Source organism: Thunnus albacares, chromosome 23, assembly GCF_914725855.1.
Source record: "Thunnus albacares chromosome 23, fThuAlb1.1, whole genome shotgun sequence".
Lineage (NCBI taxonomy): Eukaryota > Metazoa > Chordata > Actinopteri > Scombriformes > Scombridae > Thunnus > Thunnus albacares.
The window spans coordinates 13,308,067-13,323,671 of NC_058128.1; the positions used below are offsets into that span (position 1 = coordinate 13,308,067).

General features: G+C 38.0%; 1 protein-coding gene across 1 annotated transcript; it reads right to left on the minus strand.

The window, feature by feature from the left end:
* Positions 1-1,007: 1,007 nt before the first annotated feature.
* pkp2 (plakophilin 2) lies at positions 1,008-14,207 on the minus strand. Its single transcript, XM_044342978.1, has 13 exons — positions 13,861-14,207; positions 11,909-11,979; positions 10,674-11,305; positions 10,420-10,558; positions 9,254-9,461; positions 8,928-9,105; positions 6,098-6,215; positions 5,545-5,706; positions 4,441-4,617; positions 3,923-4,076; positions 3,440-3,632; positions 3,016-3,103; positions 1,008-2,058 (listed from the first exon to the last, which is right to left on the minus strand). Exons 1-13 carry the CDS (start codon positions 14,048-14,050, stop codon positions 1,996-1,998), a joined length of 2,373 nt encoding a protein of 790 aa, XP_044198913.1. The 5' UTR covers positions 14,051-14,207; the 3' UTR covers positions 1,008-1,995.
* Between the last annotated feature and the right edge of the window lie 1,398 nt (positions 14,208-15,605).

Consider the following 15,605-nt stretch of genomic DNA (forward strand, 5'->3'; position numbering starts at 1 on the left):
ACAAGGCCAGAAAACAAGAGGAGGAAAATCTTATCAGTGCTCAAAAGCAATTTTATGTCATGTCATGCTACATTATGTCTTACATGCTTGCAGATGTGGTGCTTCCTCCCAGCACGTGCCCTCGCTCCGTGTATTTGGAGAGTCACTGATACAAAGCCGGAAACAGCTTTGTGGGATACAGTTAATTTGATTTTGCAAATTCAACCACCGCCTGAAATCAAGTGAGGCCTTTGTAGATTTCCCAGTTGGGATCAGCTTCATTAGACAAAGCAGATTTCTCTGGGGTTTTGTATTTTTAAATAAAAACTGTCTGAGCTAGACCACCAATGCTCTGAGGATGAGTTTCCTATTGAGCAGTATGGTGGTGCAAGTCTTGTGATTTCATATTATTTCTTTCCTTCTCAGTGTCCAGTCTCTCCCCACTATATTAAAATCACTCATAACACTTGTCTGTTTCTTTGTGAAATAAACACTTCTAAAGCTCAATCTCCTCTCTGCCCTGGCCTTAAAAAGTCTTGTCTGGGAGGGGTGATGTTGTTTGGCACTCAGCCTCCTGAGTTCAGCTGTACTGCAGTGCAGCTCGCTCTGCCAGGTCCCGCAAGGTCAACACTGCTTCAGGGCCTCAAAGTCACTGAGAGGTCTGACGAATTAAAGTGTAAGCAAAACATCTGAAGCTGTCTATATCTGATGATCTTCCACACTTGATTTGTAAACAATTTACTTAATTTGGGTCAGGCACAGTTTAAGACAGATTTTCAAATGTAAAATCCCAGAAATGATGATTGAACTCATTGATATATTATTGACTTTTTCTCAGGTAATAGAAATATAAATTCACAGAAATCATACTGTATCTGTAATAAAGGGGGATAAATGCAGTATAATTAGACTTTTGTCATATTAAAAGGCAAAAGACTGACTGACCTTTTTCAATAATGTAGATTTTGTAGTACGCATTAAGGTAAGAATGATTTATTAAGGGAAAACAAATAACTGCACATAATAGCTGTCGAACAATTGTTGACCAATTCTGGCATTTATTAAAGTAATAATCACAGTTTTCAAAAACATAAACAACAATCAAGTTAATTTGTTTCTGGAATCAACTCAATAAAGAAGGGAAGCTTGTTGAGTTTTAAAGTAGGAAATCATTCTCAAAGTCATTCTTAAGTTTTAAAAACACATTTCTATAAATTCATTAACAGTTTACAGGTTTACTGTGCAGAAGTGCATAAAACACATTTTCAACTGTAAAGCTGCCACTAAATATATAAAATAACTACACAAACATAAAGCAATACTTTACATTAAATACACTATCATTGCTAAAGAGATGTTGCATTTTAAGGAAACAAAACTAAAAAGTGCTTTAAAGGTCCCATGAAATTTACAATTTTAATGTAGTTAACTTGTTAAATTAGGCTCATCTTCCTACATCATCCCTCCCTCTGCTCATCCCTCTTTCCCCCATCCCTTCCTATTCAATCTGGTGCATACCTCTCCCACATCTCATTCTAGGCACTGTCTGGGGGCCAGTGATCAGCTCGGGCGGAAATATGCCTGAGAATCCCCACACTGAGTTTCCCTCGGCCTGGTCTTCAGTACATCCTCCCAGACCAGCCTAACAGACGACATCTTCCTTCTACCTTCTTCTACCTTCACCCACATCCATTCATCTATCCTCAACATCCTCAATACCTCCTGAATTCCATTAAACCTTTAAACGACATATTGTTGTGGTGTGGTTCTTGCTAGTGAAAAGCAATTTCATGAGACGTTTAAGGGAAATGTAGGCCTGCTTCACTAACTTTTGTCTGCAGCATTGAGAGAAAAATCTAATTATCCTTTTATGAAACCAACAGTTACTAAACTGTGACGCGGACACTCCGTTACATTACAGTACAAATAGTGCAGTAAGTGATTTGTGATCACAAGAGCTGACATTATTAACACGTGTGAGTTTGAGTTTGGTGTTAATGGATATTCAGCTCAATCTCAGCTGGAGTTTGCAGCCTTTATTGTCCTCGCGTTAATGAAATCAGCTTTCCTGTATCCACACTGTTGAGAAAAAAAACAAAGTGTTTATTCAAGGTTCTTCAAGGCATTAACAGTGAGACATGATTTGAAAATTTCAGAATCTGGTGACCCCTAATGGTAGCATCAGGACATCAAAAGGACATTATGGCAGATAACGATGCATGCATACCTGACAGATCAAGGTACTTCATCACATTTATGCAAAAAAAACCCTGTAAACCCAATACTACCATAAAGCATTACTGCTTACTGCTCACCATTGCCCACATTAGCCAAATAAAACCAGAAAAACTAATGCTATATCTACCTCACACTGAACAGTATGGCAAGAAACAAATGTGTTACTTTACATATTGTCATATCGCCCAATTCTAGTATAACATATATTTTCTTGCTGTACAAACATGAATGGTGATGTCTGATGAAGCAAGTTGAAGACAATAGGAAGCTACTTTGCTGCAAAAAATGCTTATTGAAGCTTTTAAAGTTTCAGTAATACCTGGTTGGCAAAATTCTGCAAGTGGCAAGTGAAAGCAAATGAATTCAGAGCTGAAACAGGAAATTAATCTCCAACTATTTAGATAATCGATTAATCATTTACAGTTATTTTTCAAGAAAAAAACGCCAAATATTCACTGAATCCAGCTTCTTAAATCTGAGGATTTTATGCTTTTCTTTGTCATATATGATAGTGAAGTGAATATTTTTGGGTTTTGGACTGTTGATTCAATAAAATGAACAATTTGAATATGTTACCTTGGGCTGTCTGAAATTATAACAGGCCTCTTAAACTATTTTCTGACATTTTGAAGACAAAACAATGAGTTGATTCATTGATAAAATAATTTGTAGACTAATAAATAATGAAAATAATGGTTAGTTGCAGCCCTAAATGAATTAGACAGAGGAAATTCCTTAAGCACCTCCATTACACTTAAGGAAAAAATGCAATATTCTGTACTGTAATAAGGAACCAACCCTCTTGAAGGCCTTGTGGAGATCATTGTGTTTCCACATCGTGTGCAGCAGGACGCATGCTGTCTGACCCGCTCTGGTTGGTCCATAACTAGGAACAGAAAGAAGAAATTATTCTTTTAGAAGTACACACTTCATGTACATATAATATAGGTATATAAAACTAGATATCAAAGGTTAAAGATGTTTTGATTTTCAATAAATTCAATCTGAAACATGTTGGGCAGTATATTGAAACTAGATATTACAAGCTAAAACTTCTCATTTGTTTTTTCTAACTTTTTCTACCAGCTAAACATACGTAAAGTGACAAATACACTGTTTCAAGTTGTGTCATTGCATTCTTCATAAAGCACTAATCATGAAAAAGTATATTAATCAGCACATTTTGAAGCATGATGCAATGATAAGGTGAGCGCTGACTAACCCGTTGTCCTTGCTGCTGATGTTGATGATCTTCGGGAGGGCTCGCTGGTTGAAGATGTCTCTGACATGCTGCGTGGTGCTCTGGCTCAGGTTAACGAGGATGCGACACAGAGAAGCCGTCACCTCTGTGGGCAGGTCAGTGCTGGTGTCGTCGTTGGGCAGCATCTCCACCAACTCTGGCAACACCTGCTTGACTTCAGGATGAGATATATGACATATTGAAAGTGTGCCATTAAAGAACAAAATAATAAGTTACTGTTTCTGAATCAGTAGCATGAAACACACAAACATGCTGAATCTTTCATCCGTAACTCAAACTTTTGTATGTGAGCTCATATGTATGTGAATTTACTGTACATCTAACTTGTGATGATATCGTGAAAAATAACTGACAGACTGAGTCTTTAAGAAGCCATGTTATCTCTGTTTTTGGAGAAAAATAACAAAGTCAAAGTATGTAAAGGTTTTAGAAGTAAATAATTACCTATTTCAGATTGCAGTTCCTGGTAGCGAGAGAGGTTTTTTATTAGAGACACAGCTGTCCTCTTCACATCACTCTCTCCATCCTGCATCATCTTCTTCACATGCTGAAGGCCGTTTTCCCGTTGAACAATAGTAAAGGCAATGGCTTCAGTCACCTGCCAGCCCACAGATAATTAGTTACATATCTGAATTTTAATACATGATGACAAAAGCTACAATTTTTTTATGTTTTTAGGCAAAAGTTTGTTTGCCATCAATATGTTTTAAGCACACGAGTAAAACGTTTCCTATTATGACCTATTATAAATGAATAAAGAAAAAAAAACACAGATGCAAGGTGTAAAATCAGTCCTTTAAGTTATTAATTACATAATAATAATTAAATATTTAAATATTTTTTAATTGCAACACTATTTGAGACTGCCGTTTGGTCAGTATGTAGGACTGCAACATCTCCATCTCAGTGTTAAACTGTAAAAAGCAACAGAGCTTTAATGAAGTTTACATCTGTCTTCTTACCGCTCCATTTCCAGCTGTGATGTTCTGCAGGGCTCCGATGGCAGCCTCCTGGGTGCAGTGACGTATACTGCGGGCTATCAGTGACAGGTACATCCGGATAGTGATGGCGCTCCACAGCCACTCGATGCCCCGGGGGTTGGCCTTCTCCTCCAGCAGGGGGCCCTGTTGCTCCAGATGCTGAGAGGAAACGGCAGTAGTCGATTTCAGATCAGTTCACTGAGTCCATATTGACATGGAGGGCAGTTTTTTATGCAGTGGATTAACACTGAATGACTGATGCATAATTTTCTGGGTCTTATTATGTGTAGGCATTTTAAACTTGCCCAGGGAAGACTGGCTGAGCTTGCATGCTATTTTGCAGCATCACCATACTTGAAATTCACACAATTATTAGAATTCACACTGTCTGAGTCAGAAGCTGCAATGCAGTTAGATGGTTTTAGGGGTCTAATGGGAACACAGAAGCCTTAAAAATCTGAAATTAGCCAGTAGCCTACTGTATACAAAGGCCCTACACAATAAACTACATACACTATACGCCCAACAGTAAAACTTTTTGACTAATTTGAACATTGGCCTTATTGCCTAACATCAGTGTCCGACCTCACAAATGCTCTTGTAGCTAAAAGGGAGCAAATCCCTGCAGCCAGGTTCTAAAATTTGGTGGAAAGCTCCAAAAGAATCGAGGCTGTTATAGCAACATTTTAGCGTATTTGGTTTTAAAATGAGATGCTCAAGTATCACATTTGGGTGTAATGTTAAGGTGTTTTAAAGTGTATAAATTACATGCAAGAGTGCAAGTATGAATGCAGGTTTGAGCTTATATTACAGCACAGTTTCAAGGTACAGTAACCCTTCATTTTCTTCAAGAACTCCTGACAAGAACACCTCACAAATTAGGAATGTAAAATGTGATATTTTCCTTTAGTTTTCTCTCCCTGTGCACAAAATAAAACAAGATAAATAAGATACTGTACTAGGAAGCTGTTTTTGCTGATAAAACCTGCAGCAATGCAGCAGTTTTCACTGAATATCATCATCAAATATTGTACCACGAGGACATCTTTTGTATTGTCGAGGTTGATTATTGTCGAGGGGGATTACCTCTGTGATCTTGGCACTGCGATAAGGAAAACAGCCCACGGTCTTTGGTTTGGCAGCCAAGTTTTGCCGAGAATCCCAGAGATCTCTCATGTGCTTTGTTGGAAGCTCTGCCTCAATCTGATAAGACAGGTTGTGCAGGATGCAGACACAGTTCTCTGTAGACTTTGGAGCAGACATTAAGATAGATAAATATCAAATTATATATAGTACAGTAATTGGCTCAAGAACAAACATAGCTGTAGCAAAGTAATAAATGCATGTGTAATAGGTACAGTCCATCTAGTTTGTGACTTTTATTAATCCTGTGAAGAGCAACACGATTTATATGAATGACTGGACATGCACTACAGTGTCTCATATATATGCATTACATTGTTTAGGCAATGATTCACGAAAAACACAAACAAAAATAGTATCAAAACATGTGGTGAATGATTTAAGAATTCTGCACAAACTCCAACATGCAAACTGTAGATAACAGCCAAGCACTTTGTTGTGAAACAGACTGTGAAGATAAACATTTTCTCCGGCATGCTTATCATTTTCATTTCACCTTGTCATCTGTCTTGTAGTCCGCTATGGTCCCTCGGATGTAGTAGACCAGAGAGTCAATAAGATTCTCACACTCCCTCATTGCTTTTCTGCAATCTGGACCAGCAGAGCTCAGATTTCTGGAGACAAAAACAGTCAAAACCATCCGGTAATATGACATTTGTGTGTGTGTGTTTGAATCAGATAAGCAGTTTTCAGTCCTACTGAACCATAAAAGAAAAAACAGCAATGTTAAAAAAATCCCAGATTATTATTAGTCATATGCAAAAAATAAGTATCCTTCTCTCAACCATGTAATTGCACAAGTTAAATGATGAATTGTTTTGGATCTCAGGCCTTTCCAAAGCCTGTAGCACAGACTAACAAAACATTTTTATGTAATCCAACTTCCCTAGGAAAATAAATGCAATGATTAACATTCTGACTTTACACAACAGGTTCTTTGTGCAGTGATGAAACATAAATCGGAGGGGAACTCATCATTTTTCTCATCCACAAGAGGCAGGAATGTGGGCTCGGAAAGGTTTTAGAATATGATAAGGAGAACTTGATAACGCTGGGCCAGCAAGGATCGAGTGATTTCGGTTCAGCAGAGCGGAGAGAAGTGAGACCTCCATGAATAATTCAGTCTTTCACTCTTTTCATTCGTCTATAGTTGCCAGGAGCAGTGCGTCTGATATCTCCTGCTTTGTAAACATGGAGATGATATATGTCCAAAAAAGGCCAAGTTCAACTAGAAACCGACAATATGATAAATAATCTTAATAACCATTTAACTGACTATTTGTGGCTCATGAGAAAGAGTGCCAATATAACAAGAAGCTAACAGGTATAACAAGGGCAGAGATAACATCTGTGGCGCCAACAGACAAAATTTTTGACGGCCCTTAACCTAGGGCTGCAACTATTGATTATTTTCAGTATTATTTTTATTAACCGATTATATAAATGAAATGTGAAAAAAATCAGAAAAAAAATACAATACAACATCACAACTTCCCAGAGTCCAAAGTGATGTCTTAAAATATCTTGTTTTGTTCAACCAAAAGTCCAAAACCCAATAATATTCAGTTTTAGAACTGCAATGATTAGTCGATTCATCTATTAAATGAATCACCAACTATTTTGATAATAGATTAATTGTTTTTAGTTATTTTTAAGAAGAAACTTTCCAAATTTTCTGATTCTAGCTTCTCAAATATGAATATTTTCTGGTTTATTTAGTCCTCTATGACAGTAAACTGAATTTCTTTGGGTTGTGGACTGTTAGATGGGACAAAAAAACATTTGAAGATGTCATCTTGGGCTTTAGGAAACATCGACATTTTATGGACCAAACAACGAATCGATTAATCAAGAAAATAATGGACAGAGTACGTAAAGTACAGCAGCAAAGTTGCTCATTTGAGAAGTTGGGAGCCAGAGAATTCTTTGCAATTCTTCTACACTATTTTTGCTTGAAAAATGACTGAAACAATTAATTGATTATCAAAATAGCTAAACATTTTTCTGTCAAACGTCTAATCATTTCAGCCTTACTTCAACATATCAGAAGACCTAGCTTATTCTTGTTTTTGCTCTGAAGCCATGGCTTTGATACAGATATGCTTGGTTCCCAGACGATGTAACCTAATGACTTTGGTGATTTAGAGCTTTAAATGTAAAGACTCAACAACTATTGTAACAAATTTACATTTGACCAACACTTTGGTTTGTTACCAAATAATGACATTACCATCAGCCTGAGCGGTACGGTATTGTATGTTTGGTGCTAATTAGCAAATGTTTACATGCTAACATGTCAATTAAGATGGTAAATATGACTTTTACATATACATTTTGTCATTTGACATTTTTATCCAAAGCAACTTACAAGCGAGGCAAGACAATCAAGCATTGACAGTGACAGTGACTCAAAAGAGCCAAGGTACAAATTCACAAATAGCTGACGAGGTACAAGTGCAATGAGAAACTGTGCTAAGTTTTTTGTTATTAAAAAAAGAAGAAGAAATGACTGGAAGCAGCATGAGTCAAAATCCATGGTGACATCTTAAACTGACCTGCTAATACCTGCTAAATATCAGCATGTATCAGTATCATTGTAGTACAGCCTCATGGCACTGATAGCACGGCCGTTGCCTCTTACACATGATAAGATATGATCACTTAACTGGAACTGGAGAAACTGGATATTTCTTTGATGCATCATCGTGTAGGTGTTACTTTTTGCTTTACTCTGCACATTTCTCTTATTGAGTTTTCAACAGAAAACATGATACAACAGAAAACTATACAGTAAAAAAAATTCCACAGAAGTACAGTTAGTGCTTCCTGCTTTATATTGCTGCACGAAGATGGACAGTTTACAACATGTAGACTGTTTACTCATGACTCACCTTGGTAGAGACTGATACTATATATTACTGTAGCTCCCCAATCTGTTATGTATCGGTTGTACTTTGTGATATCATAAAATCATTCCCTTATGTTTCCATGACCAAAGGCTCTACTGCACCACTTATTCCCTGCTGATACAGTTTGTAAACAGTTAACTTTCTCCATGTGCCATTCTGGTCCATACTGATCAGAGATTTTGTGGTCACAAGTGATAAAATCAGTGAAGTATAATCAATTTTCGTTCAGGATACAAACTCATTTATTTGGTGTGTGGCAAGTTGCATGAATATCTTTGTAGAAATTCTCAGATATCATATTTTGTATATTATGAGCTGAATGTCTGATACCAGTAGCGGTGTCTGTTCCTCTGATCTATAATACACACTACAAAAGGTCACTGAGCATCTTGTTTCGAAGCAAACAAAGAAGCCTACCTCAGGCAGCCTGTAGCATTGTGGAAAACATCAGCATCCGTGAGAAGATCGTCTTTTGGGTTCTCGCCCTCAGACATGCCAGAACTGGGCACCAGGACTGACTGTGTGAGGACAGATAAGGCCTCTCTGGAGAGACGTTCCTTCAATAGGTCATGAGAGGAGAGGTTCCACAAAAGACCTGAAAGAGAGGTAGAGAAATGCTTCATGATTTCCAAACAGAACATTTACTGAAGAACACATTTGCAGGGTTGATGCTTGGATGTCAGGGAAGCTGAGATAGGAAAAACTAGGTTTCAAATGAAGCTGAGAATCCACTAAAAACTGACCAGTAAGTTGTCGTCTGGTCTCCACATCACGGCTGCTCTTCAGTGCACGCAAAATGGTAACAAAGCCGTCATTTTCCTTCACCTCCATCTTGTTTTCGCTGCTCTGGTAAACAACATTACGTAACGCCCCAGCGGTGGCACGCTGCACCTCCTCATTGTCATTGTCGAGGAGCTGCAGGAGCTTTCCGATCCCACGGAGGTAGTATACCTGGGGACAAGAGTGGATTAATGATTGGCAGATTTACAGAAAGATATAGACATAAAATAATCTATATAGACCTTGACTTTCAACAAATATAATTTGATAATCATATACGATTACGTCCATCCACGGCGATAATGTATTGAGTTCATTAACAAGATGAAAGGATTATTATTTCTTCCCACAAGTCATACCCAAATTGCCCCTGTAAAATCCTCCCTGACTGAATCTAGTAAGTCATTACAAGGATTGCTCAGAGAGGTTTGTCCAATCTAATGGTTTGACTTTGGACCTGCAACAATAGGATGGGTCAAATGCAAAAGACAAATTATATCACACTCCAGACAGTATATCTCATCTCATTCGTTGAGGTGCTGGTTTGAGGTCAGACCTTGTGGCCTGCTGATGTGCTGACATCCCCTTTTCATTTTCTTACTAAAAACACCATTTTGAATTTGATTCAAATGAAAACCTTGAAGACAGCGACCTGACATTACTCATACCAACAAACATTATATTTCATAACATTCCTTTGGAATCTTTTCTCAAAACCAAATCAGAATAGAAGATTAATAGTAGTGAACAACGGCTTAGGGAATAACCAGCAGCCATTTAGCTTAGCTTAGCTTAGCTTAACATAAACACTGGAAACAAGTGGAAACAGCTAGCCGTTGGTCACTAATTAACTCGTTACATGTCATTTGTTTATATGAAAGTGTACAGTATTTGTGGTTTTATGAGGGGTTATTTCTTGGCTGGGAGCAATAACTTCCTGGAGTCTCCACTGGCTGTCTGGAAACCTCACAGTGATGATAAGACTCTTGGAAGAGTTGGCAAGAGAGCCAATTTATTGCACCCAAAAAACACATTTTAAACTGCAAACAAATCTAGTTTGAGTTTAGAGTGTGCGTTATAATGTTATATGTTAGCCTTCCACCAAACTGTAAAATGATCCCATACATACCATCTTTTTAGCATCAGCGCTCTTGAAACTTTGGCTTTGTATGTAGCTGGCTGCAGAGATCAGTGTTTCCTCATCATCCTGGGTCAACAGATTCACGGCCCTCTCTAACGTCATCTCTGGAGGGTTGTTCTCTGACTTCCTGTGTGAGAAGTCAGCAATTGATGAGAAAATGCATAATTAACAAACAATTCAAAAGATTGTTCATGGCCTGATTCACACACCAAGACAGATTTCAAAAATAAAGACAATCTTACAGAGTCATGACATTGTGCGCTTGTATTGGCTGAATGGGGAGTGATGCTTCCATCGCCCTCCCCCCATCCACCTCCAGGCTGATGACCGAGGGCGCGTATGAATTCTGTCTAAGGAGCCCTTGACTGCCCCCCCTGACCTGAGGCAGAAACGACAGCCTTTTATTAGGCTGCAGAGCACCAAGTATCCCAACATCACTCTGCACAGTGGGTTTCTCCTGTCTGCAAACAGTTTGATAAGGACTCCAGCCAGATGCAAATTCATCACTTTGCTGAAACGCCGGATCTGCAAACACAGGCTGTGGTCTTAGAGTTTGTCTGAGCGACCTCCGGCGGAAGCTCGCATGTTCAGGTGTGGATGCGCGCAGCCGCATGTCCCGAGGGTCCTCTGAGGCGGCGTAGCGCTGACATAAATCAGACCCAAATGAGTGGTCCAGCACAGTGCCCATCCTGTGTAACTGACAGGGGCTTGGGAGGGCGTATATCCCAAAAGGGTGGGGATTATATGCAACAAGGCTGCGAGGTAACTCTGGACTCGCTGGAGGAGACACTTCCACTCTCCTTGATGGTCTCCGCACATGCTCCTGAAGAGAACTGTTTGTGAAGCCAAATCCATTAGGAGACATCACCCAGGGCTGTGGGAAACAATAACTAATTGATTAAATGAAGAAAATAATCTACAGATTCATCAATAATGAAAATAAGTGTTAGTCGCTGCCCTATACAATATTAAATAATTAACATTGCATATTATATAACAACATCAAATGTATATTTGCAATGACATAAGTTGCCATTAGCAACAAATTATTTTACGCTATGTAAAAGTTGCACCACATTTGTCTACACCTAGGGCAAACGCTGTTAAAATGTCACAAATTATCTATAATATCAAGCTAAATGTAACACACTGATTAATCTGACAGGCCTGGAGGCTTTGAGCATAAAGCAGTAGCAGTCCAAAAGGCACTCCCATCTGACTACATTCAAATGATGGCGTACAATATTTAAAGTGCAGGGTGATATGAATCTACGAGGCAATGAAGTTCTTTTATGACGAACAGCTACAAGTTTCAAAGACAAAACATGTAAAACACAGCTAGTATTGAACTGACTGTGCTTGGCGGTTTTCTATGAAGTAATTTGAGCACTTTTGCAGTTTGAGGCAATCGGAAACCTTTTAGTAACACATGAAGAAGATGATGAATGTGACTAAACTGAGTGGGAGAGCTTCTCACCTTCATGTGTTGTACCAGTCCATCTGTAGCATCAAAGCTCTTCACAAAGTTCTTCTGTAAATGGACACTACCTGAAACATGTTGAAGAGGTTTTGTCAGAGTATACTGTTTCACACTGTAATTACCTAAACACATGGCAACACTAACACTTTGTAAGTCAGGGACGTGACTCCCAATGAACTACTAAAAATGTGCAGTGCACATTCACAGTGCTGCAAGTGCTTGTAAACTGCCAGACAAATGTCACATTCATTTGCATGAACAGGGATTGACAAGAAGAATGCAGAAGGAAAACCTGAGGTGAGATAAAAACACATCAAACAGATACTTTAAAATACTGTCTATGTATATTATTTATGTTGATTGTGAAGTGAAATTTTAGTAACTCGATAAATACAGGCCTATTAGGTAGTAACAAACTGATCAATGCGGTTCTAAAAATATGATTTATTCTTTTAATCATGTACCCACACTGTCACTGACGACCTTTATGACCCACCTACATCTTTATTTAGGCCACCAATGCATAATAAAAAGTAAATAACTCCATGGACAGCAGGTCAGTACATGACTGATGTATCAAACTCTTTTTATCATTCAAGTTCTGTCAGCTGACACTTCCATTTGCCTTTAGGCGTATTGATAAAACTGCAGGAACCTGTTGGGCAAGGGGAATACTACAGAGCAGCTACCCTCTGCATCCTGGAGGCCTCCAACAGAGGTCTGGTAGTCCATAGCAGCAGTGGCTTGAAGGGGTCACAAGATAATTCATGGGACAGGAAAGAAGTAAAAAATATTTTTCTGCTACTAGTGTGATTGTATGGTTTGTCTAATACAGAGCTTCCCAAACTAACATTCAAAATGAGATGTAATTTAACAATTAATCGATTTAATAATCTATTTTGACGATTGAATCATCTTTTCAGACAGTTTTTCAGCAATTTTCTCCTGTCAAATGTGACTATATGGTATTTTTGTTTGTCCTATATGAAAATAAACTGAATATTTTTGGGTTTGAGGCTTTTGGTCAAATAAAATGACACTTTTAAACCTGTGAACTTATGTTTTGGGAAATTGCAATGGCAGTTTTCACTTTTTTCTGACATTTTATAGGCTAAAAGATTAATTGATTAATCGTAAATATAATCTTCATCAAAATAATTGAAGCCCTGCAGATAATTACTCTTTGCTGTTATTATGATTTGTGGGAGGAAGTGTTATGAATGACCTTTCTCGACAGACAGTTGAACGTTTAGTAGCATAATTACCCTATTATAGACAGGCAGTTCTGAAAAAAAAAGATCTTTTCAGGTGATAAAACATTTAAGAACCTTTTGTCTGCAACTCTATTGTTTAACCCTTACATACTGTTCAGGGTCAAATTTGACCCATTTGAGACAAGAAAAAAACACTTTTCTTTTAGCCTGAAATTTGATGACTTCTCCTGAAGTGACCCAGAATACACAGAAATGTAAATATTTCAACATATTTGTGCAGCTGATACACATTTTTGTTGAGTGTTTGACCCATATTTATTCAAAAATCACCATTCAAAAATACTATTTTCTAAACATTTAATATAATTCATTGAAATCATTATGTTCCATTATTATATGACCATTATACAGTGTGATTGTAAATGTTTTTTCTCTATAAACAAAAAGCGTTGAATACATATATACGTATACGTATATATACGTAAGAATACACTCTATCTGCTCTCTCAAAGCTTCATTAAGGATTAATCACCAATTTATTAATGACTGATGAGGTATTTATGAATGATTTGAGGATCAGAAGTTTGGTATAGATACTAATTATGAGGGAAAACAGTGAGGGTCAGAATATGAACGGTATGTAAGGGTTAAAATTGAGTCGTATTTTTGGAAACGTGTGGGAAAAAAAAGTCAACTGCCCAACTAAACGGAGAAAAACTTAAAAGTGGACATTACCATTTGACGCAGTCTTCCTCGCCTTGCGTGCCAGTGTGAGCTGGACCTGCTGGTGGACTCGCTGGATGCTGTCTTTTGAATGAACTTCCGTCGGGGATCTCCGGTTCGGCTTGGTCGGCATTGCCAGACTGGAGTCATCCAGCATGAGTGAGTCCTGCGCAGGTAAAGCTGATTTTAAAAACTCCTCCATTCTGATCTATCCAGATTCGTCAGAGACTATTAGTCGGTCGTTTTCATTTAGCCAGAGAGACGGTGTTCCTGGGTGAATGTTTAGTGCTGCTACAAAGCACTCAGGTGGGTCTGGGTCCTGCCTCTGGGAAGGGCGGGGCTGCAGGTGACGCACCTAAGGTGTCAGGTGTCTCTGCAGGTTGGTATCGTTACTTTTCGCTAGTATTCAGTACAATGTTTTTTGGGTGTTTTTTTTCTGAAACACATCTAATTTGACGCAGGCAAACAAAGCAGAATATTTAACAAATTCTATCTAACCAGTAATTATAAGTACTTAAGTACAATTTTGAGATACTTGTACTTCACTTGAATATTTCCAGTTTCTGCTACACTACATGTCAGAAGGAAATATCATACCTTTTTATTCCACTACATTTATTTGACAGTTAAAGTTACTTAAAATTTTCCCCTCAAAATGTTTGATCAGTTTATAAAATCTATGCTATAAAACATCTTTTTACAGATTCAAGTCCCCCCAAAAAGTTGTTAGAATTAGTTCCACCTTCACCAGTAACATTACAATGCTGCTTATACGTTAATGCACCAATAATAATATTGGCAACATATTAATTAATACATAATTCTTAAAGGGACCATTCAGCTGTATAAGTAGGCTTTGGATCCTTCAAGAACATTTTGCTGATAACGTTATGAGATAAGAATATATATTATTAGAAAGTGGTATTACTACTTCTACAATGGGATCTAAATACTTGATATTTCACACACACACCTAATTTGACTTAAGCACACAAAGTTGAATATTTAACTCCTTTTTTGTGTTAATATTTAATTTTGATTTAGCAAAACAATGACTCTGGTGCCCATTCACAGATGAGACAGGTGAATTCCTCAAATATTTGTGAATGAAACCGCCAATTATGGAAGTTAACATGTGCAGGGTACTGCTCTCACAGCGGTAATGGACTACTTCAGTTGTCAGTAGTTGTCTACCAGATCAATTTTCCACCTTGGACCACAGCACCGCCCTCCTTGGCAGGAGTTGTAAGAGGAAACTGCTGCTAGAAACAAAGGGCAGCTCCCACTAGGCATGTCTTTCCAGGGAAATGAGTCACTATGAGTCTTTAGAAATATTAAATTAAATAAACTGAAAGGTAATTTCAAAAGAAAGTGAAATTTTCCCAACAATAACTAATAACAGATGGTTGAGGCTGTTTTATTTGACTAAAGGTCCAAATTTGGCTCTGTATGCTGTGGGTGAAGATTCTCAGTTATCCAGGTCTTAGTTATCCAAGGAGGGTTCACTCGAGGGCAACTGGACTTGGTTGTAGTTACAAGTATCTACAACCAAGTCCACTTGCCCTTGACTCTGTATGCTGTTGACACTGTGCTGCAGGCACCTGCTCACCCTGTTCATTACCCAGATAAGACCAAAGACCATTTTCTATTCTACTTTGTTATTTGTTACTTTTATTGTTAAGATGTAAAAATATTCCTAATCGTGTTGCTTCCAACCAGGCTAGATTACCAGGTAAAGCTTTCCTGCAGCCCTGGAA